Source organism: Coregonus lavaretus, assembly GCF_964263955.1.
Source record: "Coregonus lavaretus genome assembly, chromosome: 18".
In the NCBI taxonomy this organism is placed as follows: domain Eukaryota; kingdom Metazoa; phylum Chordata; class Actinopteri; order Salmoniformes; family Salmonidae; genus Coregonus; species Coregonus lavaretus.
In genome coordinates, this window is record NC_140005.1 from 19,013,676 (window position 1) to 19,038,383 (window position 24,708).

General features: G+C 42.9%; 1 protein-coding gene across 3 annotated transcripts in view; it reads right to left on the minus strand.

Annotated features, from left to right (window-relative positions):
* LOC311145532 (runt-related transcription factor 3-like) overlaps positions 1-24,708 on the minus strand; it is a 75,932-nt gene that overhangs the window by 23,542 nt on the left and 27,682 nt on the right. The window contains exons 1-3 of one of the 3 annotated variants that reach the window (XM_084181799.1): positions 18,353-19,716; positions 17,144-17,300; positions 15,744-15,848 (exon numbers count right to left, since the gene is read on the minus strand). In XM_084181799.1, the coding sequence (XP_084037925.1) occupies positions 15,744-15,848; positions 17,144-17,300; positions 18,353-18,610 (520 nt within the window). In that variant the 5' untranslated portion in view covers positions 18,611-19,716. Of the gene's footprint in view, positions 1-15,728; positions 15,849-17,143; positions 17,301-18,352; positions 19,717-24,708 lie in introns of those variants that run through there. The other 2 variants (XM_084181798.1, XM_084181797.1) reach the window with 2 other exon arrangements.

Consider the following 24,708-nt stretch of genomic DNA (forward strand, 5'->3'; position numbering starts at 1 on the left):
GAGAACCATAGGAGCAGAGCAGAAGCTTCATTAGGATCAGGCCTGGTGCTCATTACCCCAAACCCCACAGTTACTGTTAACACCACAAGTCAACTCACATGGTTGACTATAGCTCTCATCTCTACCCCCTCTTCACCCCCTTCTCTCTCTCTCCCCCATCTTTCTTCCCGTCTCTCTCTGTCCCTCCCTTTTTTATACAAGAGAAGACTTCAGCAGTTTCCCATCTGGAAGCTAATATACAGTATATTTACATTTACATTACATTTACGTCATTTAGCAGACGCTCTTATCCAGAGCGACTTACAAATAGATACAGTATACACAACCTTCCTCCTCTTTTCACCCCTCTAAGCCTCATAGAGAGGAAATGGATTGGTGCGATAGGGGGGTACTAAGCTATATGGAATTGTTTGAAGGTCATACCAAGGATCATTTTGCTATTTGATTTAGAATTTTAAGACCCCTTGAAGTATCAAAAAAATATATAAAACAATTATTTGACGTACATTTTTTTGACTAGTACCGGGGGATCTTCAGACGAGTCTTGTAAAGCAAAACAACCGACATGTACATGTTTGTGAGAGTCTCATCTAGTTTGTAGAGTCATAATAGTTTGTAGGCCAAACCGTTTGGACGCTACAGACAATTCTGTGGGAAGACCATGGTCTCATGGTCTGACAAACACCGCTCTAGCTGTCACCTTTCACCGCAGATGCGGAAGTGTTACATAGGCAGATGCAGATATTTCTAGCTTAAACTGACTGATTTTTATGGGGATTTTTTTATTATGCTAATTAGATGTCCACAGGGGCACAGACATCGACTCTAGATTAAGAGACAGACAGAGCCCTTTACCTGCTGCTGTTCAATGCAGTGTTTAAACCTCTTTTAGGCCTGACCCCGCTCATCCAAGAGTGTGTCTGGTAGAACGCCAGAGGTTGACTCCCACTCTGTAGGGTCTTGACCAGGGTTCTCTGCGCACCACAGACCCATTTCGGAGGGGATTCTGTGGTGGGATGAATATTTTATGTGTCAGGGTGCACTTAGGAAAGAATGCCCAGTTTTTTCTCTATGATATCATAACCACAAGATAGAGCTGGGAGATAGAGGCCAACGGGGAGGCAGGGATGATGTGGTTCAAACACCAGCGCTCAATACATGGAAGAGGTAAAATGGATGCCAGAAGCTGTAGATTTACTAGCTTCCTCTCTAGATGGCTGTTGCATCATCTTACAGCATTATAAGGATTGTGAGGACCAAATAAAAAGGTTGATATAAAATGTCTGTCATTATTAACTATGTACTGAAAATCCATTCCATGGAAAATCTCTTTAGAAATAATGGCTGTGCTTTTCCCACCCACCGTTTATGTTTTCTTTGGCCAATACAATAGTATTTTATCAGCAGATTAACTGAAGACATAGGGCCTTGATGTCCCCCATATTTTTTGTGTTCTTCAGAACACGTAGATACAGTGGGGATAAAAAGTATTTAGTCAGCCACCAATTGTGCAAGTTCTCCCACTTAAAAAGATGAGAGAGGCCTGTCATTTTCATCATAGGTACACATCAACTATGACAGACAAAATGAGATTTTTTTCTCTCCAGAAAATCACATTGTAGGATTTTTAATGAATTTATTTGCAAATTATGGTGGAAAATAAGTATTTGGTCAATAACAAAAGTTTCTCAATACTTTGTTATATACCCTTTGTTGGCAATGACACAGGTCAAACGTTTTCTGTAAGTCTTCACAAGGTTTTCACACACTGTTGCTGGTATTTTGGCCCATTCCTCCATGCAGATCTCCTCTAGAGCAGTGATGTTTTGGGGCTGTCGCTGGGCAACACGGACTTTCAACTCCCTCCAAAGATTTTCTATGGGGTTGAGATCTGGAGACTGGCTAGGCCACTCCAGGACCTTGAAATGCTTCTTACGAAGCCACTCCTTCGTTGCCCGGGCGGTGTGTTTGGGATCATTGTCATGCTGAAAGACCCAGCCACGTTTCATCTTCAATGCCCTTGCTGATGGAAGGAGGTTTTCACTCAAAATCTCACGATACATGGCCCCATTCATTCTTTCCTTTACACGGATCAGTCGTCCTGGTCCCTTTGCAGAAAAACAGCCCCAAAGCATGATGTTTCCACCCCCATGCTTCACAGTAGGTATGGTGTTCTTTGAATGCAACTCAGCATTCTTTGTCCTCCAAACACGACGAGTTGAGTTTTTACCAAAAAGTTCTATTTTGGTTTCATCTGACCATATGACATTCTCCCAATCCTCTTCTGGATCATCCAAATGCACTCTAGCAAACTTCAGACGGGCCTGGACATGTACTGGCTTAAGCAGGGGGACACGTCTGGCACTGCAGGATTTGAGTCCCTGGCGGCGTAGTGTGTTACTGATGGTAGGCTTTGTTACTTTGGTCCCAGCTCTCTGCAGGTCATTCACTAGGTCCCCCCGTGTGGTTCTGGGATTTTTGCTCACCGTTCTTGTGATCATTTTGACCCCACGGGGTGAGATCTTGCGTGGAGCCCCAGATCGAGGGAGATTATCAGTGGTCTTGTATGTCTTCCATTTCCTAATAATTGCTCCCACAGTTGATTTCTTCAAACCAAGCTGCTTACCTATTGCAGATTCAGTCTTCCCAGCCTGGTGCAGGTCTACAATTTTGTTTCTGGTGTCCTTTGACAGCTCTTTGGTCTTGGCCATAGTGGAGTTTGGAGTGTGACTGTTTGAGGTTGTGGACAGGTGTCTTTTATACTGATAACAAGTTCAAACAGGTGCCATTAATACAGGTAACGAGTGGAGGACAGAGGAGCCTATTAAAGAAGAAGTTACAGGTCTATGAGAGCCAGAAATCTTGCTTGTTTGTAGGTGACCAAATACTTATTTTCCACCATAATTTGCAAATAAATTCATTAAAAATCCTACAATTTGATTTTCTGGATTTTTTTCTCTCAATTTGTCTGTCATAGTTGACGTGTACCTATGATGAAAATTACAGGCCTCTCTCATCTTTTTAAGTGGGAGAACTTGCACAATTGGTGGCTGACTAAATACTTTTTCCCCCCACTGTAGGTTCAAGTATAACAGATAAGATACATCAGTGTGGGAAACGGACCCTGTGACTGGTCCCTTTGAATGTAAACACTGAAGAGCAAAATGATCAACCCTGATCGTCTACAAATGACATTGAGCCAGAAGGAGCAGGATGATTAAGGTTAGTATTTGGGGATCGTAGACCTGTGCCAATGGGCAACTCTTACTCAGAGCTGACCAACCCCTTCAGACCAGACGTGCCATTCTCAGCGAGTCCCACCCTAACCCCCTAAAGCCCATATCAGTGGAACACAGAGACAGTGTTTGCTCAGAGGGTGCTAATGACAGCTCCTAAACGCTGACGGGTCCCGCTGAATGATCACCCGATATGGCCCCTTTCCTCCCTCACCCCTGTGCTGCTGCTTTTTTTCTAACATTGAAAGAAAGAAACATATGTTCCCTTCCAAAGAGAGACACATTAAACACAAGCTCTTTTTAGTAAAGGGCTGGGAGTGCTTTCAGGGGCAAAGTGAAACTCTATCTGGACTGCAAAGGGCAATACGTGCCTTGGCCCAGACCCAGGTCTGTGCTGAATATATTTGAAGTGTAAATATTTGTATTTGTCGTATAAATGGACTTGGTAGGCCCTTGATAGCAGACTAGAATCAGTTGAGTGCCTGAATCAGACTGAAAACTGTAACACGTCTAGAAGGACTGTGCACTCTGCCTATATACAGTATAGGTGTACATAGTAAGTGAGGTGCATTATATGTTGGCCCTGTACCAATAGCTGTAGTGCAGGGTTCTGTGTTTGTTTAGCGCTATTGTTATGACATGTTGATGTCAGCCTCTCTCTGTCTGGAGCATGTGAATGCAGCTCCTGAGATCATTCATAGTGTGACAAAAACAACATATTTGACTAACATGCTGCTGTTGAGTGGGTTGAGTGTGTTGAGGGACGTGTGTGTGTGTATTAGGGAGGAATATTTAAAGGCAATAGGCCATATACTTTCTATCCTGAACTATAAGCTCTCTCTAACTGTTTCTTCGTCAGTCAGAAACACCAACCTGCTTGAGATCGACAGTTGAGAGTGTGTTGTAGTGGCGTTGGTCGGGTTGCTAGCAAACTTCCGCTTTGTCTTGGAGCTCGAATACGTTTCAACATCTGTTGAGCAAAGCGTTGCACACCTGTCTTCCTCTTCCTCCTATCTTGACTATTTTGCCCTCCCCCATTTCCCCTACCCCCTCTGACTTCCCCTTTCACTATCACTGGTACCATCAAGATGCCTGCGGCGTTAGCGATTACACTGTCACAGCAACGCAACCAATTACAGAGTTGGGCTTTAGAGGCTGTCCAATCATAGTTTGAGTCTGACCCAGAAGGATGTGGGTTTTATTTTTGAATAATGTTTGTGGCTCTTTAGTCTGTATATAGTCTGGCTCTAAATGAATCTCAAAAACACACATACCACACAACACCACACCACACACACAATTAACTATTTCAATGTCTCTTGTTATATATTGATGTCCATGTCATGAACTGAATGGACGCATTATTTCACTGTAAACTATCACCATGAGACGGACGACCATTAGCGAGTAGTAAATTCCACCATAGGATTCCATAATACTTACGTGGCTGTGACTAGTAGACTGCCACTCTGCCCATGTTGCACTGAGGTCTGTGTACTGGTGGGATTTCCACAGCCTACACCAATCTATCAGGGGAAGTTTAGCTAAGCCTGGCTCTCTCCCCAGCCTGTTACTGCTGCCTGTCTGTCTGTATGCATGCACGCATGTCTGTCTGTCTGTCTCAGAGGCAAATGTTAGCTAGGCTTCCCTGGGGACCATACTCAGCCTGAAATCCCCCAGTCTACAGCAGGGCTGAAAACACACTCACAGCAGAAGAGAGAATGTGAAACTGTGTGTGTGAGCACAGATCCAGCCTTCCTGTCTTGATGAAGGGATAAGGCCGCGTGGCGGTAGTGTAGTTAGATGTTTGTGTGTGCGTGTGTGCGTGCGTGTGCGTGTGTGTGTGTGTGTGTGTGTTTGCGTGTGTGTGTGTGTGATTAGAGAGGAATAGGGGCTATGCCTGGGGCAAGTCAGGGCAGGTAGTATGAGTGGAGGGGTGCAGGCTTACCCACATCCACTAACAATACAGAGAGACCCGTAGCACTGAGCAATCATCCCTCTGTTGTTCCACCATACTATGTATGTGTTTCCTCTGGTGGAGGGGAGGGGTGATGTGTGTTAGTAGGAGGGAGTCAGTAAAGGTGGGTGAGGAGGGGGTGAGGAGAGGGTGGGGGGGGGGGGGGGGGTTGTTTTTCAGCACCTGAGCACAACCCTTCCCATGCTGCAGACTCAGCCTGCTGAACAGAGAGGGCCCTTTTTCACCCTGGTGACAGATCATATTAAAGAAATAAGCTGCTCTGAGAGTGTTGTTTTAGCTCTGGTGAGAGGTTGTAGGGGTTGCAAGGCTGTGTGTACACTACCGGTCAAAGTTTTACAACACCTACTCATTCAAGGATTTTTCTTTATTTTTACTATTTTCTACATTGTAGAATAATAGTGAAGACATCAAAACTATGAAATAACATAGTCATGTAGTAACAAAAAAAGTGTTAAACAAATCAAAATATATTTTATATTTGAGATTCTTCAAATAGCCACCCTTTGCCTTGATGACAGCTTTGCACACTCTTGGCATTCTCTCAACCAGCTTCACCAGTCTTGAAGGAGTTCCCACATATGCTGAGCACTTGTTGGCTGCTTTTCCTTCACTCTGCCGTCCGACTCATCCCAAACCATCTCAATTTGGTTGAGGTCGGGGGATTGTGGAGGCCAGGTCATCTAATGCAGCACTCCATCACTCTCCTTCTTGGTAAAATAGCCCTTACATAGCCTGGAGGTGTGTTGGGTCATTGTCCTATTGAAAAACAAATGATAGTCCCATTAAGTGCAAATAGATGGGATGGCGTATTGCTGCAGAGTGCTGTGGTAGCCATGCTGGTTAAGTGTGCCTTGAATTTTAAATAAATCACAGACAGTGTCACCAGCAATGCACCCCCACACCATAACACCTCCTCCTCCATGCTTTACGGTGGGAAATACACATGTGGTGATCATCCTTTCACCCACACCGCGTCTCACAAAGACACGGCGGTTGGAACCAAAAATCTCAAATTTGGACTCCAGACCAAAGGACACATTTCCATCGGTCTAATGTCCTTTGCTCGTGTTTCATGGCCCAAGCAAGTCTCTTCTTCTTATTGGTGTCCTTTAGTAGTGGTTTCTTTGCAGCAATTCGAACATGAAGGCCTGATTCACACAGTCTCCTGTGAACAGTTGATGTTGAGATGTTTCTGTTACTTGAACTCTGTGAAGCATTTATTTGGGCTGCAATTTCTGAGGCAGAGGTAACTCTGGGTCTTCCATTCCTGTGGCGGTCCTCATGAGAGCCAGTTTCATCATAGCGCTTGATGGTTTTTGAGACTGCACTTGAAGAAACGTTCAAAGTTCTTGAAATGTTTCGTATTGACTGACCTTCATGTCTTAAAGTAATGATGGACTGTCGTTTTTCTTTGCTTATTTGAGCTGTTCTTGCCATAATATGGAATTGGTCTTTTACCAAATAGGGCTTTCTTCTGTATACCCCCCCTACCTTGTCACAACACAACTGCTTGGCTCAAACGCATTAAGAAGGAAAGAAATTCCACAAATTAACTTTTAAGAAGGCACACTTGTTAATTAAAATGCATTCCAGGTGACTATCTCATGAAGCTGGTTGAGAGAATGCCAAGAGTGTGCAAAGCTGTCATCATCGCAAAGGGATACTTGAAGAATCTCAAATATAAAATATATTTTGATTTGTTTAACACTTTTTTGGTTACTACATGATTCAATATGTGTTATTTCATAGTTTTGATGTCTTCACTATTATTCTACAATGTATAAAATAGTAAAAATAAAGAAAAACCATTGAATGAGTAGGTGTTCTAAAACTTTTGACTGGTAGTGTACAGGGGTAGCCAGGGCATGGTAAGCAGTGAGGTGTTGGGTCAGAGGTGGGTAGGAGGGAGGGAGGGTGTTCTCAGAGATCTATGGCAAAGAAAAGCAACCATCGTTGTCACATGTCAACGCAACGCTAGCAGATGTGTCAAAGGTTTCGCCTTCACACCTCGGTGTGCATAAACTTACAAACACAAACACCTACGCGCGTATAGCTACAAGCATGCACAAGCCATGTCGACACACACACAAACACACACACACACACACATGGGTTGCACGCACACTGCTCAGTGTAACAACTGACAGGAAGGTAGACTCCAGCTGTGTCAAAGGGCAGGTGTGAATTTTCCTCTGTATTTGCGTGCGTCTGTTTGCTTTTGTGTGTTTGTGTGTGTGTGTGTGCGTGTGTGATTAGGGGGGAGAGTGGAAGATTTGTCTGCGTTTGTGATTCAGAAAATTGGAACTGGAAAAGTAAAAGTGTGTGTGTGTTCATGTGGGTATGTGTGTGTATGAGGAGGCTGCTGTGTAAATTTATGTCAGTTTCCAGTGATGGGGTTCCAAGGTCTGTCCATAAACAGCCTTTAAACAGGGGACTGGTAGCGCTGAATGTGTACAATAATATATATTTTTTTATTGTTGCAATATGTAAGGGCGTTAATGTGTTTGGACCCCAGGAAGAGTAGCTTCTGCCTTAGCAGCAGCTAATGGGGATCCCTAATAAATACAAATACAAATGTTGTTCTACACTTTAATCTTGAATACAATCAAGGTCAGCAGAGTGCCACAGGAAAAAGCCCTGGACACATTCTCATAGTGCAGACCAGACATTAAAATTCAGTGGTTAGTATTTACTGCCTGTGTTAAACTGATGTTTGAACCACAGGTTGAAGAAGCTTCTCTCCTCCATGTTTGCCCATGGGATTACTGACTCCTCCAGCTCTGGAACCAACATTACATCTCCAAACAAGTTCCAGAAAAATAAATATGTCAACCCCAGAGTTTTCCAGTAAGCCCCTCGCCATAGAAAAACGGTTTATTGTCATAATGCAGTAAGGGAGTAAATATTACAACTCATGGGCCATTTATTTTTCTAAATGGATATCTGAACCTTTATTAAATTAGGTCTAAAAGGTCGTAATGGCTCCCTCCTGTATGGTTGAGAGTAAATAAGGAAGAGGCAGTACATAGAGTGGGCTTATACTTCTCTCCACTGGTAGGTAAACAGGAAAGACATTTGGGCAGTGAGTTTGGGGGAGGAAGGGGGGCTGAGTTTGGGTATGAAATTGGCTTTTCTGTGTTTCTGAGAAAAAGTCCCTTGGCAGCCTCACATCCATCATCAGGGAGAATTAAAAGCACTTGCTGAGGCCTCTGTGTATAATTCTGTAATTCTTTGCATGTCCACTTGCTTCGTATGATGTCAGCGAATACAAAGTTAAAATGTTGTTGGGGGCATTCTATCCCCGCCCCCCACCCGCCACAAGTGTGTGTGTGCATAGCGAGGGGGTTGATTGTGTGTGTTTGTGTGTCCACCCAGACAGGAGCAGACTTGAGCCTATATGACTAACCTGAGGAGTAGAAAGGGGGCATAACAAAGCAGTATCATCCTTTTTTCCTCCTAAATAGAAACTTCTGCATTCATGTCACAACGACTTTCAGAAAAGCAAACAGAGACACAGAGGGGGTGATGGGAAGAAAAAGAGACAGTGATGGGCTAACTGAATGGTTCAGCTCTTTCTCTCTCTCTCTCTGTCTGTCCTTGATTTGCAGTGCTTTGGGCTTAATGGGATTATCTACAGTACACTCTTAGAAAAAAAAGGTGCTATCTAGAACCTTGTAGGGTTCTTCGGCTGTCCCCATAGGAGATGGCTTTGAAGAACCCTTTTTGGTTGCAGGTAGAACCCTTTTGGTCCCAAGTTTGGTCCCCCTTTCTACAGAGTGTTCTACATGGAACCCAAAAGGGTTCTCCCTGGAACCAAAAAGGGTTATCCTACGGGGACAGCCAAAGAACCCTTTTGAAACCCTATTTTCTGAGAGTGTAGTGTGTGTGCCTGTTTCTGTCTGTCTGTTTTTCTCTCTCGGTGTGTTTGTGTGTATGGAGGGGTTTGGGGTTAGCTGAGGGGTTTGGGGTAGCTGAGGGGTTGGGGGTAGCTGAGGGGTTTGGTGGTAGTTGAGAGGTTTGGGGTAACTGAGGGGTTTGGGGTAGGTGAGGGGTTTGGGGTAGCTGAGGATTTTGGGGTAGGTGAGGGGTTTGGGGTAGGTAAGGGGTTTTTGGGTAGCTGAGAGGTTTGGGGGGAGCTGAATGGTTTGGGGGGAGCTGAAGGGTTTAGGGGGAGCTGAAGGGTTTGGGGGGAGCTGAAGGGTTTGGGGGGAGCTGAAGGGTTTTGGGGGAGCTGAAGGGTTTGGGGGGAGCTGAGGGGTTTGGGGGGAGCTGAATGGTTTGGGGAGAGCTGAAGGGTTTGGGGGGAGCTGAGGGGTTTGGGGGGAGCTGAAGGGTTTAGGGGGAGCTAAAGGGTTTGTGGGGAGCTGAAGGGTTTAGGGGGAGCTAAAGGGTTTGTGGGGAGCTGAGGGATTTGGGGAGAGATGAAGGTTTTGGGGGAAGCTGAAGGGTTTGGGGGGAGCTGAGGGGTTTGGGGAGAGCTGAAGGGTTTAGGGGGAGCTGAAGGGTTTGGGGGGAGCTGAGGGGTTTGGGGGGAGCTGAGGCCTAGTGTTTCCCTTTAGGGTGTTGTACAGGGTGCTGATGGGGCTATGGGTCACAGCAGCCAGGGTCAAATAGTAATCCCCTCTGCCCTCTCAGCCCTACCTCTCCACTAATAAAGGTCCTAATCATGCCATGGCTCTACAGGCCTCACCTCATGCCTCTACCTGGATGGCTGAGGACACTAGCAGACTGAAGTAACATAGCAGAGTCACTGTATACATGGCAGTACAGCTCCCTCTTGCTACACTCCTGTACCTAGTCAGACTAATGTTTGTCCCAGAATATACGTTTCCTCTGAAACCAATCAAACATATTCAACTTACAGACTGCATTCCAGAGGATTTATCAGTCGGACAATATTTGCTCAGTTTCTAATCGCAGAAGCCAAGTGTGACGGAGAGACTGAGCCCAGAGAGAGCGCTCGCTGTCGCCTCAGGTCATTCCAAACAACATAGTGACATTTTTGGGAAACCGTAAAATCTCACGATTTGCCTCATAAATGTGCGTCCTTTATGTCTTTAACGGCACATGTCCAATTCCACATCAGATCAGATCAGTCTCTTTAATGAGGTGTTTTTCTCTGAAGTCTTCTTCTTTGACATCAGCTCTGCTGCTTTGTCTCCGCGTCTGCAGGTTATGCATCTGGGAGTTGAAGTGAGGATGGATGGCTGGGCTGGCTGGGTGGTTAGGCAGGAAAGCACCCCACGTCAGACAGACGTGACATTTTTTTCTCTTTTGGCACTGATACACTGTAGGGTTTTTCAAAAACACCCGTCTCCATTTCAACATCAAAGTGGCCTTTGAGAGAGCAATTGGCATTGAGGGCGAGCCTTTCATGTGATTTGTGGAGCATAGGCGTGGTCGAGCTGCTGACTTAAGGGATGGACACACCTGGCAGGTGTGCACACACACACACACACACACAAACAGCTGTGTGCACATACACACATTAACACACACCTCTCTTTGTTTACTATGAAGAGTGACTGCACCATGAAGAAAAATAACATAGCAAATGTCATTGTTTGTCTATTTGCATACTTTGTACGGTCTGCGTGCCAAATCCAAATAGAATCAAACCCTCACTCCCCGCCTCCTATCCCCAACACCCCCCTTAACCTTCTGAACCCCAACAGAATAAATATAGGTAACAAAACACAGCAATGCTCAAGTGAATTTTGTACACTCTTAGAAAAAAAGGGTTCCAAAAGGGTTATTCGGCTGTCCCCATAGGAGAACCCTTTTTGGTTCTAGGTAGAACCCTTTTTGGTTCCAGGTAGAATCCTTTTGGGTTTCATGTAGAACTCTCTGTAGAAAGGGTTTTACATGGAACCCAAAAGGGTTCTACCTAGAACCAAAAGGGTTCTACCTGCAACCAAAAAGTTTGAAACCCTTTTTTTAAGAGTATAGAAGTACTACGGTACTGTGCGTGGGAAAGCGTGTGATAGTATCATAAACACAGGATATGCAGAAGTAGGGCCTGCTATGACTGACAGTGTTGGGGAGTAGTGAACTACATTTAGTTCAACAAGTAATTTCACTACATTTTGCAGTAGCTTTGTGATAGTTGAACTAAATGTAAATCTTGGTAGTGTTGTCAGTAGTTAATAACTTTTTTGCCATGTAGCGGTGTAGCTAACAACTGGAACTACGCACTACTTTTTTTGCAAAAAGAAAAGAAAAGATGGGTGAAGTAGGCAAGAATTTCCTTTCCTTTCAGCATCAGCCCTATGTAATTATCACGTGAAACATAGATTTTGTGTTTAATAGGCCAAATTACACATTCTGTTCATTAACATCTGACTCCAGAGTGATCTGTTCTTGCAATTTGTTGTCTATGACATTTCAGATTTAGATATGATAATTTATCACAAAGTTTGGATGTAGTGAACTACCTTTTCTAAGTAACTAGTTAAGTAAACTATATTTTTCTTAAAGGTAGCTTTAGTTTAGCTTAACTTCTTCCAGTGTTAAGTAATTGGTAGCTTGGTAAACTATGTTTTCAGAGTAGCTTCCCCAACACTGATGACTGAATGGATGCATGTGCATACACAGTATGTCTCTGTTTACATGCATGCAAGTTTATGAACTGTACACACAGTGTAGTCCACCATGGCTGTCTGTGATGCCTCTCACCTAGGGTTGAGCTACAAACAAATAGGCATTTTAATTCATTTTCTCAGTTTTTTCACAGGCGTGTATGTTCTCAGCCCAGCCCTGTGTGCCTCGTCTCTGGTGAGTTCATCTTTCTCAGGAACGGATTCAGTCTGGGTGAGATACATACTAATAGCCCCTCCCCCTCTGAGGATATGTGACGGGTGATGTCATCACACAGAGAGAGACAGGGAGGAGAGGGCAGAGATGGGGGAGGGAGAGGTGGGTGGGGGGGCAGCAACAGGGAGGAAAGGGGAGAGATGGGGGACGGAGAGGTGTGTAAAAGGGAAGTGACAGGGAGGGTCTCAACACTCAACACAGTCATCTCCTCTTTTTGCTCTCTTTCTATCACACATCTTACATTTACATTTTAGTCATTTAGCAGACGCTCTTATCCAGAGCGACTTTACAGTTAGTGAGTGCATACATTTTCATACTGCCCCCCCGTGGGAAACAAACCCACAACCCTGGCGTTGCAAGCGCCATGCTCTACCAACTGAGCTACAGAGGAACTACTCTCTCTCTCTCTGATGCAGAGTCTTATCTCTCTCTCTCTCTCTCTGATGCAGAGTCTTCTCTCTCTCTCTCTGATGCAGTCTTCTCTCTCTCTCTGGTGCAGTCTTCTCTCTCTCTGATGCAGTCTTCTCTCTCTCTCTGATGCAGAGTCTTCTCTCTCTCTGTCTGATGCAGAGTATTCTCTCTCTCTGATGCAAAGTATTCTCTTCTCTCTCTCTCTGATGCAACGTCTTCTCTCTCTCTGATGCAGTCTTCTCTCTCTCTCTGATGCAGTCTTCTCTCTCTCTCTCTGATGCAGTCTTCTCTCTCTCTGATGCAGTCTTCTCTCTCTCTGATGCAGTCTTCTCTCTCTCTCTGATGCAGAGTCTTCTCTCTCTCTCTGATGCAGTCTTCTCTCTCTCTCTGATGCAAAGTCTTCTCTCTCTCTGATGCAGAGTCTTCTCTCTCTCTATCTCTGATGCAGAGTCCTCTCTCTCTCTGATGCAAAGTATTCTCTTCTCTCTCTCTCTGATGCAACGTCTTCTCTCTCTCTGATGCAGTCTTCTCTCTCTCTGATGCAGTCTTCTCTCTCTCTCTCTGATGCAGAGTCTTCTCTCTCTCTGATGCAGTCTTCTCTCTCTCTGATGCAGTCTTCTCTCTCTCTCTCTGATGCAGAGTCTTCTCTCTCTCTCTGATGCAGTCTTCTCTCTCTCTCTGATGCAAAGTCTTCTCTCTCTCTGGAGAGTCTTCTCTCTCTCTGATGCAAAGTCTTCTCTGTCTCTGATGGAGAGTCTTCTCTCTCTCTGATGCAGAGTCTTCTCTCTCTCTGATGCAAAGTCTTCTCTCTCTCTGATGCAGAGTCTTCTCTCTCTCTATCTCTGATGCAGAGTCCTCTCTCTCTCTGATGCAGAGTCTTCTCTCTCTCTCTGATGCAGTCTTCTCTCTCTCTGATGCAGTCTTCTCTCTCTCTCTCTGATGCAGAGTCTTCTCTCTCTCTCTGTGATGCAGAGCATTGACGTACACAAAGCTGCTTCTCAGAAAGCCCAGGGTGGTGAGCTCTAATTAAAGAGACTGGTTCGCGTTGTACAATTTAGCTTGAAGGCCTATTGTACAACAAGGGCAGTGTTTGTGACGAAGTGACACAAAAGCAACATGGTGATGTGTATGTGAGGGGAAGAGGAAGGGAGGGGGGAAAATACTTAAAACAGTTGGAATAAAGTGTGTGTGTGTGTGTGTGTGTGTGTGTGTGTGTGTGTGTGTGTGTGTGTGTGTGTGTGTGTGTGTGTGTGTGTGTGTGTGTGTGTGTGTGTGTGTGTGCGTGCCTGTGTGTATACGTGTGAATGTGTTTTTGATCAATCATGCTGAGTGAGGTGAGTGGTGTGTGTTTGGCAGATTATTGCCGCAGGGGAGCTTCAGTCCTGTCCGTCAGGTTTCCCGACTGGATCTGTAAACATTAAAAAAGCACTTCCCTCCCCCTTTGCCAGCTTCTCTGCTGGCAGCCATGCAAATGCAGGCCCTACACAAACACACAGTAAAGCCCTGAGCAGTCCAGCCCACTCCGCTCTGCCAGCCAGCCAGCCAGCCGACAGGTGAACGTTTGCAGGCCAACCAAGGTGGGGGCTTTCATCTCACAATGGGATAGAGGGATAGTAATCTGCTTTGATGGTGTACTTAAACTCATGTACTGTGTACTTTAGCTGAGGATATCATAGGATAGCAAACTGTGTTGTGTGTTTTTAAATGTTTTGTTTTTTTAACACAAAAAAATATAAGGATTCTTATTATCAAGTACAAATGTGGTGGTGCCGTTCTCGATTTAAGAGTCCACTCTTTTTAAAGCAAAATTCCCCTTCCCTAAATTAAATAATGTCACTTTATAGCAGGATGGGGCCTGGCCACAGGAGTGTATATTAAATAAGCGAGGCCACACTGACGCCTTCAGTACAGACATGACATGTAGACAGAGACAGAGAGGAGACAGCTTTACGGTATGTGCAGGGATATTTCCAACTACAGGAAGCCAACACACTGACTTGTGCATGCATTCAGGAACACACACATACAGACAACTTGAGTGCCTATTTTTCTTCAGCAGCGCATGCAGACACAAACAAAATGCAGTACATATCCTTTACTACACACATAGACATAGCCAGCAACTCTATCACATTTCACATACACAGACACGCACACACACACGCAGACACACACACACACACACACACACAGTGGATATTATGATCTATTCCTCCCATTTTCCACACTGTTCTCCTCCATTTCCAACGCCTCCTCAAATAGCCTCCAGCCTGGCAGTGGGGCAATGCACCACCCCCAGCCTCCTTGCCCTTCGCACCCTCGCCCTTCACTAGGACCCCCATATCCCCTCCATGTGGCACCCAGAACACCCTGGCTCCCTGCATTGGCCAGTTGGTCTGTTTTGACTGGGCTAAATCCACCCTATCCCAAATAAAACCCTTAACAGACATGAGCACAGAGCATAGCAATCCACCCATCAACGGCAGCCACTATAAACCTGCACAGTATAACCATAATAGACATGATATCTCAACAGGAATTATCATTAAACCCTATACCTATCTGATCTGACTGCTCCTAGCCAAGCATGTGCATACACACACCAGCAGCCTGTAGCGGTTGACTCATCCTTGTAACACAATCCTCCACAGTCTTTCACATGATCATACATTAAACCACATTGATATGCATCACTGCCCAAACGATGGCGCTAACAGCTTTAGCCTATTGGACCTCACTGGCACAGCTCACAGCAGGCAGCTCACCATCTCTTTAGAGTGTTAAGTCATCGAGCCACTTATGTGGTCAACCAGGTACGACCCTCTGACCAAAGGCAGCAGGGTAGGGCCACAAGCGTTTGGTATTTGCGGCTTGGAGACACAGCTCCTCTTAGCGGTCTCGGGTTATGTCTTAATACGCTTTACAGTTTCCTCTGACAGTGCCCATCCCCATCCCCACACCCTAATACCACACACACACACACTGCTGCAACACCGAACACACTGCATTGTCTCCCATTGATTGCGATTGCTGGTCAAATGTTGTTGATTCGCCCACATACACTGACATTACACACACATACTCATCGACACACGGCTACATTTTCTTGTATCATCTGCATATGACTCATGTATATATTTTAGTTTGCAATGGTGGCACCCTCTTCTCTCATCTCCTATGCCAAGAATAGCCTCTCTCTCTCTCTCTCTCTCTCTCTCTCTCTCTTTCTCTCTGTGAATCCCTCTACACACAGCTCCTAAGAGCAAGACAAGACAAATATTTTCATGTACCCTGTAAGTACTCACGTCTGGGTTCCCTGGGCCCATCCACGGTCACTTTAATGGCACGGTGGTAGGTGGCCACCTGAGGGGGACCAGTGAAGACTGTGATGGTCAGTGTGAAGCTCTTTCCTGGGGTACACAGAATAGAGAGGGCCTTGGTTAGTGAAGGGCATCAGTAACACAGAGTTTCAGGAGGAACATCAAACCAGAGCATGTGTGAGGGTTTACTGGCTTGGTTAATTAATTGTGGAAATAAACAGATTTTTGTGGAACATAAGCACTTCGTTCATAACCACCACAGTCAGCTTGCTTAATTAAAATTGCCTCCTGATATGGCTCCCTTTTAAGTTTGTGAATTAAAGGGACCACCACTTTGATGGGCTGAAATGTGGGCATGATTTGAATTATTGAGAGAATGTATTCCAGATTGTCCGAAAGGCTTACAGCCACAGTTTATTGTTCAACAAGGCAGATTCTTGCACGAGCTTCCTCGAGCTCTCCCATCTGCATGAAAGGGGAGAGAGGGAGATCGTGCAATGGTCCGTTTTTCGTCCCAGGCTATGAAGCGGCGCTTTCATAAAAAAGGCATCTCTTGTTAAAGAGACTGTGGGGGGAAAGGAATCCTGGGGTGGGGTAATTGACTACAGAAATGAAAGCTACGTTTAATTCAGAGACTGTAGCGTTTTCCATTCATCAGTCTGCAACTATTTAAAGTGTAACATTTAAGGGAAATATGTGAGCGCTGGGCCAGGAGTAAGGAGAGGGAAAAGAGAAGGTTCTGGTGGAATGTCAGCTATGTGAGCGCTAGTTTTTAGAAGTGTAAACAGGCAAGCTTTTAAAAGTGCCAAGCCTTGAACTGAATATTCTGGTCCAGGCGATTTGTTTATTTGGACAATGGTGCAATGTTCATAGAATATATGCTGCTGCTACTAACCTGATCATCTTTTGAGGGGGGCGTGCGTGATGATCAATTAGGACTAGTCCTATAGAAAGAATTGTGGCAATGCTTGGCTGAGCATTAGGCTATAATTTGAAATTGGGCTTTGCTCTTTGTCGATAAAGAATTATCAAACCACATCTTAAAATGTGTAATAATCATATTTTATTTCGTCCCAATAAACACTGATAATCCCCATAATTATACCTGTGTAATGCTGGTGCGATCTCGCAACTATAATTGCCCCACTATAATTCTCACATTCCCTAACACTTTTATTTTATCCATTAAAATATTTTATCACTTTCTTTGTTTAAAATAGATTACCAAAAGTAGGTCTACTCAGGCTGTAGTTTTGCAAGTCAGTGCAATTATGACGCATGACGCATGCAGGTGTTTTGTATGTGATGTTAGCTCTTGATTTCATTTAGTAGGCCTAATACTATTCATGGTTTAAGGATATAGTTGCGTGACTCCCTCTGCTCACCTCGTCCGCTTCTGCCCACGAACCGCAGGTCGTTGAAGCGGGCAACCTGGTTCTTCATCACCGCAGACGCGTTCCTCAGCTCCGCAGAGAAGTTCTCGTCGTTACCCGCCATCACCGTGACCAGAGTCCCGTCGGGCACATCACCGAGTGCGACAACCTGTGAGAACTCAACGTGGTCAACCGGGGTCACCATGCTAAACCAAATACAGACTGCAACAAACCGCATCCGGTGGAATCAAAAAACCCGATATAAAATACATCAATATTAGACCTGATTTCCAATCCATAAAAAAAATATGCCTTTTAGATATTGTTATCAAATATTTTGGTTAAAATATATAGGCCTATTGTGCTATTAGGTTATAACTACATGGTAAGATGCTTCCTTGAAGCAAGCTTGCAATTCAAACAGGAATATTTTTAAGCTATGGAAATTACTTTGACATTTGATAGGCCTATATCCAAATCACTTTCCAAAAGAATGTTTGCAAATTCTCTTCATTAAATAAGTAGGCCTATGCGATCTAAACAAGCATTTTTTTTGTTGGATATGATACAAATAAAATAGATATAGGCTAGTCTATTTTTCTAAACATTACACTTTTAGGCCACAAATTCTATCACGTCGTGGTGTATAAATATAATTGATAACTTTCAGTGTAGCATAATTGCATTGCTTCATAATATAGGCCTACAGATTTTTATCTGCATTGCAAAACCTTGCAAAATAGCAATTTAAAAATAACTAGCTTACCAGATATAATACTATATGGTATCATTAGAATTATTGTTATTCAATTATCATTATTTGTATTAGGACCTATATTGTTGGCTAATTGTTGATTAATTGTATGTCATTGCAGTTGCAAATCCAAACACTTTTCTAAATCTCATATTCAAGTAAGTCCAATGCAAAAATGAAACACAAAATAATTATGCCAAGTTATCACTTTGGCAGGCCACTATAATTTGGACAACTTGATTTAATTCAATTATTTAGACCTATATTACAGAATAGGGCTCTGCGTAAAAGTAATTGAAATAGGCCTACTAATGCCAGTAAATGCCTTGTTGGCTATATGAAACCTACTCAAGAGAGCTTAAAAAATTGTATTTGACACTTTTTCTTCAGTAACCTACAGTAATACATCATTAGGTCGTTCATTACTTCATAAATGTCCATTTATAATTATGCATAATTTACCTTACCTTGAAAGCCACAGGGAGTGTCTTGTTGCACCTCCAGTGTGAGGGCAGCACCGAGCAGAGGAAGTTTGGGCTGTCTGTCCGGACCAGCTCGCCAGCGTGGTCTGCCAGGACGTCCACCACATTCCTGGCCTCGGGTCGTGTCCTCAGTGGTCCAGGGGTGCCCATGGTCCCGCTGCCGTCTCCAATCTTGCTGCAGGGGAATGACGTGGAGGGCGGTGTGAACCGTCTGGTGGTGGTAGGGTCTACGGGAATATGCATCACAACAGCTTGGGTCAAGGCCACTTCTCTAGGGGTTTTGACGAGTGTTCGGGGTTCTTCTTTTGGAGAATATATGTATTTTCCCGCTCTCTGACACTTGCTCCTTTGGTCTCGGTCAAGTCCAGCGATTTACGCGATGATGGAGGTGAGCGCACGCAGCCCCCCCCCCGGTTAATCTATCACAATAAATCCTGAACTGTCCAGTGAGTGTAGAGACTTTTTATCTTGCAGAGACGATAGAGTTTGATGGTTGCGTGCTATATCATCTGCTCAGGATGTAGCTGTATGAGAAACATCGAGTTGATTTCTGCTTCTCACTGACTACAGCAAAACCATGAAACCGCAACCGCAACTTTTTTCACAGTGCTCTGTTCTGGTTGCCTATAAGGCTTGCACTCTATTCTGCACTATTCAGCACTTAATGCGATGCCCCGTCCGCACTACAATTTTGGCCGCATATTACAAAATAAATGTCTATACAATGAAAAAAATGAATAACTATCTATTCGACAAAAACACTAAAATATAAAATTATTAATAATGTCCAGTGAAAAGGAAAACTATGAAATCCAATCGTTTTGCAATATTCACGGAAGCTGACGAGTCGAGTGCTGCTTGCTTGGGCTTCAACTTTACAGCAGAATTTTCCCAATATCTTGTTTCACTCTCCGTGAATGAATGAGCTCCTTCAATTGAATTGTGCTGTTTGGTTCTCGCCAGACTCCGCGGCTCACACTGAAGATGTTGTCTACTCAACAAAGTAGGCTAGCTATAGCAGAATATGGAGGCTACTCAGCAATTCACAGTTCGAGACGCGGAGTTCGAGACGCAGAAGTCCGATGGTTTCACGTGAAGTTTCTTTATATTCAATGATTTTTGTTCATCCGTATCAAATGTCCTGCCACTTGCCACTGGTTATCCTTAATTAAACTAAAAAGTAAGTCGAGATCCAAAAACTATTTTCATGAAACTATTCTGTCTCCACGTTGAAATAATCTTGAATATCTGTCCTTTTGCTGTAGTAAACGCAGCTGAAGGTAACAAAGACGCGCTTGAGTAAGTGGTGGAGCGAGAGTGAAGAGTGCTGTGATATTATTTACTCAAGTAATTTTAGTGTTTAGTGGATGGAGTGTGGCGATGACTTCCACCAATGAGTCGCCTGGGTTGGGCTTTCATTAGACCAATCAAAGTCTCCGAAATATAGGCGAAGTGAAATCGCTCTCTGCTTATTCTGCCATTCACACACGATACATTATTAATAATAGACTATGTATTTGTGCTTTTCTACACGATGTGCTTAGTTGTTGTAATGTTTTGCACAGTTAGCCTATATTTATACTTAAAATTATAGCGACTGTTCTCAGCTGAATGGTGAACCAGTTATAATTCAAAACAAAAGTTATTTGTTAATTGAAGATTTAAAAAATATATATTCTGTGTTATGACTGATCCCCTTTCCTTCTTTATATGACATCAGCAAAATTCATATAGGCAACCACTTTTCGAAGAAATAGAATCACAATGCATTCTGCCTATATTAGCACATCACCGCAGTGCGTTTACATACCGAGTGAAAAGAAAACTATTATTCAAGCAGCACATTTATTTGGTGAACTCAGAAGAGACCAACGTCTTTAGAGTAAGTAGGCCAATTATATAATGTAGCTATATGATCTTATTATGGGCCTATACCCTTATCCTATGTGTTTTTACTAAAAACAAAAGGCTACTTCTGAATGCAGAATTGTCAATCAACTGTAATGAGCTATTGATCATTTTAGGAGTTCATGCACCTTTCGAATGACATAGCTATGGTTAATTTATCAATATGAGTTGTGAATTTATTATGATTTCCTCATTATTGTTCTTTATGCAATTCACCCTTGAGTTTTCAGAGAACATCAAAGCCAAAGGCATCTACCGGATGATTTTTGATTGTTTAGTATCACGTAATAGAAAGTAGACCTAATAGGCTTAGGCTACATTACATTAACTGTCGTGCTGCTGGGGTTAGAGACCTACTCACAAAATATGTGGAATACATATTTAGCAATATACTTTTGTTGTTGTTATTTTATTTTTAAAATGTTATTTGTTCCTATATCCAAGGATCTTGGATATAGGATAAATTAGGCTAAGGATGCGTATACATTAATAATATAGGCCTATCAAGTTTACGTAATATGCATAGGTGCATCTTTGTCAATATTTATAATTATATATAATTGTGTTATCACCATGATTCGATCACACCAAATTAAAACTAATTAAAGCGTACAAACAATTTACCCCATAGGCTTACATAACAACTACAATTGTGCCCAAATACAGTAACCACAGGCAATTATTAATTGGAATTCCATCATTGAATAGGTTAGTCAGTGTACTGCACATGAAACGGCACACCCCGTTTACTCGTTCCCATGCAATGATGGCCCACAGACGCTAGTTGGCGCATTTGTCTTTGTCAAATGGACCTGACTTAGTAAAGAAGGGGTATGGAGGGAGAAACGGCATTTGTACCATCACGGAAAATCTGAAAAAGCAACATATATACTACACACTAGCTTGATCCAAAACGAAAAAATGTGGGTCCTACACGACAATTATTAGGCCTACCTGTTTCGAGCTTAAAGATTTTTTTAGTAAATTGACCCATGTGCTGGAATTCTACTCGTCCATTCCATTATTTTCTGAATTGAAGTAGGCTTAAAATGCGAAATAAAAACCTCTCAATTTGTATTCGTTTAATGCCACCTTTTAGGTTCTTAACAATTTACGAATAAATGTACCTTGCACTGTTTTACTCTTATATGCCTCGATTAGGAAATCATTTAGATATTTTTTTACACAGATGTATGGAGACATTACATTACATTACGCCTTGGGTGTGACAATAGCGCTTTACAAATTAAAATAATAATAATAATAATAATAATAAATATAATAATAATATATTTGCCGTTTTGTCCAACACACAATAAATTATTGAATAAACAAAGACAAGACATACTGTATAGCCCACCTATATATCAAAGAGCAGTTATTTAGTAAACAGATAAAAGTAAAGGCGCTGAAAATCATTATGAAGATTACAATCACATTCGTTATAGATTAGCCTACATATTAATTGTGGAAAAGAAAAAAAATGAGAAAAAAAGGGGGAAAACCCCGTTTTAAATGTCTAATATTTGTGGTAAACTTGTTTATTGAATCAAGAGGCATTTGATTCTTGGGGTTATTTTTGTGGTGAGATGCACAAACACATTAAAAACTGCTCCCATCAGAATTAGGCCCTATGTCAGAAATAAATAACACAAAACACATAAAGGGATCGGATAATGCCTTGAAACTCATTGAAGCAAAATGTTATAACTTACCTACCAAAAGCACGTGTGGGGTACTTATTTGTTTGGCTTCAATTTTCCCAAATATTGAATTTAGTGCGGTATCTAGGTCTAAATTGCTTTATTGAAGTTAATTCACATTGGGATTATTCATTTAGGTAAGTGTTTGATAAATAATTATACATGATTGACAATCATTAGGCTACTGTCCTGGGGGGAAAAATACCTTTAAATATTTCCTCCTATTTCTATTGAATATGCAAAGTGTGTGTGTGTGTGAGAGTTTGTGTGTGTGTGTGTGTGCGTGTGCGTGTGCGTGTGTGTACGTGTGCTGTTGTTGTTTATTTTAGAGGGAAGGGAATTGTGGTAGGGAAGGGATGGGAGTGGGTTTAGATTTACCCTTAATTTTCTTTATTTTACTGATGTCAGTCAGACAGATAAAGCCAGAGTCTTGTTGGGAGAGTGGCGAGGGTGATGGGAGGAGAAGATTGTACACGCTTCACGCCTGCCGAGACCGTTAGGAGGGAAGCCATTTGAAATCATATTTTAACAACACGAATTGGCGCCAAACGTATTGATAACAATTATCACACAGCCATAGTCTATACATTGATTTGCTAGGCTGTTGTCTGTGGAGTGCAGACTGCATAGTGGGGTGAGACCTCAACCGGGTGAGCTGTCAGCAAGCCTGTTTCTTTATGAGGAGAGAACGTGAAATTCTTAATTGCTACAACAGCACTGAATGACCTCAAATATCAAGGCATGTGCCTTTTGGAGAACACTGGACATTTGTCTAAAACAGATCATTCTTCTAATTATAAAATCCTATGCCTAAAATCTTCTGAGTTTATATCTGAGTAATTAGAGAGTAACTATTCAACCAACTGTTGTAAACTTATAATAATGCAATTATCCTAAAATGTTTATGCTGTTAGCTGAAGCTGCAGGGCGCATTTTCAGGACCTCATGTCTTCAATAGTACCGCCTGTCATTGTCCACTATTTTGAGACAATTAAATAACTAGAGTGGGACAATTACATCCGGGATATTTCAGTCGTCCTCCTGCCTCTGTTCATTTGTTAATATCTGACCACAGGACTGACTACCCTGCGCAGCGGTAATGCGCGCTTCTGGCGCCTGTCTTATTTAGACCCCTACATTTCAACAGGCAGTTTCTACTGTTTCAGCCGCACAGAGACTGAGGACGGAGCCTGTCGTGCCCCTGAACGATATTTAATGATTCGAATGGGTTCAGCTCAACCGAATGCAGAACTCCTGGAGGATATCTGATACCCCAGACCAACCTCATGTACTAGACGTTTTAATCCTCTACTTTTAAAATATAGAGGTTTCAGCTATAGCCTCTATAGGCCCAGTCTAAACACTACAGGCCTCCAGTTTGGATAGAGTTTGGAGGGTTAGAGTAAGAAAGTATAGAGAGTGCTCCAACCAAAATTAATAGATTCCTTATGAATATGAGAAGTTTCCTTCTCTAATTCATATTAACTCTTACTATGACCTGTGCACTGGCATATAAACCTCCAGCCATGCTATCTCTCTGTTGTGAAAAACTTAGGACCCTATTACCTGAAAGGTTTTAAAAAGAAAGAGCATTTGCCTTTGAAAGCATCCAACTGCTTCTGCCTTTTCATTCACACTTGAGGCCTGGTTTAGAACGAGCCTGCCTTGCCTGCCCCACAGTGTCCAACCAACACCCCACACCATGGGAGATCAAGGGGAGCATCAACGTTTTCTTCCTCACCATTTCCATATGATTTGGCTGATAATGAGACAGAATGTAAAAGTTAATAGTTAAGAGTATCATCGCCATTCGCTGAGAAACCCACAATAAGCCTGTGAGGTGTAAACCTACCCCTGACTCCACCATGCCCACCACCCACCATATCTCCTATGTCTGTTGTCACTTTTAACAGGTTTTGATGGATGGGGAGACACTTTCAGATATGTGAGGAGATACAGTGAAAGTAAAATGTTAATTCTCAATATGAACCTCAATAACACCGTAAACCCATTAGATATTTACAGATGTCTGCACATGTGCCATTGGAGGGGTGATTTTTTCATTAGAAAAATGGGGCTATGGGGCAATTAGAAATAGTTTGAGGTTAAACGATGACATAAGACAAAGATTTCTATCTTTAGTGGCTGTGGCGGTCGCACATTTCTGTACATTCACAAATTACAGGGCGAGCCTGGCCCTCAACCCACCGAATGCATTCCTTCCAAAAAGTGTCTTCTCGTATTTCAGCCTGGGGTTTTCTGCTCAGTGGAAATATGAGCGTTCTGAATGGACAACTCCTATGAAATTGAGTTTTATTCCTCTCGGATTAAATGAGCTCTACATTTGTGCTCAGGATATTTTTTGTACAGTATCAATGAGGAATTCTGTGGTAGAATTGAAATGCTGCTATCTTTTTTTAAATGCAGTTTGCTATGAAATGGACTTCTGCTGCTTGATATGACAAGAGTGTCAGTGATTAGTATTCCAAGCATGATGTAAGTCATCAAAGCATTCTGTCCCTCATCTCAAAGCCAAATCATATTCTAGCATTTGGATGTTTACACAGACTATAGAGAGACTTTGAAAAGTAATGCTTCACAGAGAGACTGGGTAAAGATTGTTTCATTTTGTATGGGAATTCTGAGCTCCAATTGCTGATGCTCTCTCAAATGATGATTCCATAATGTGTCAGCACATCGCAGTTGGTGGTCATTGTTGTCCGTTTTGAT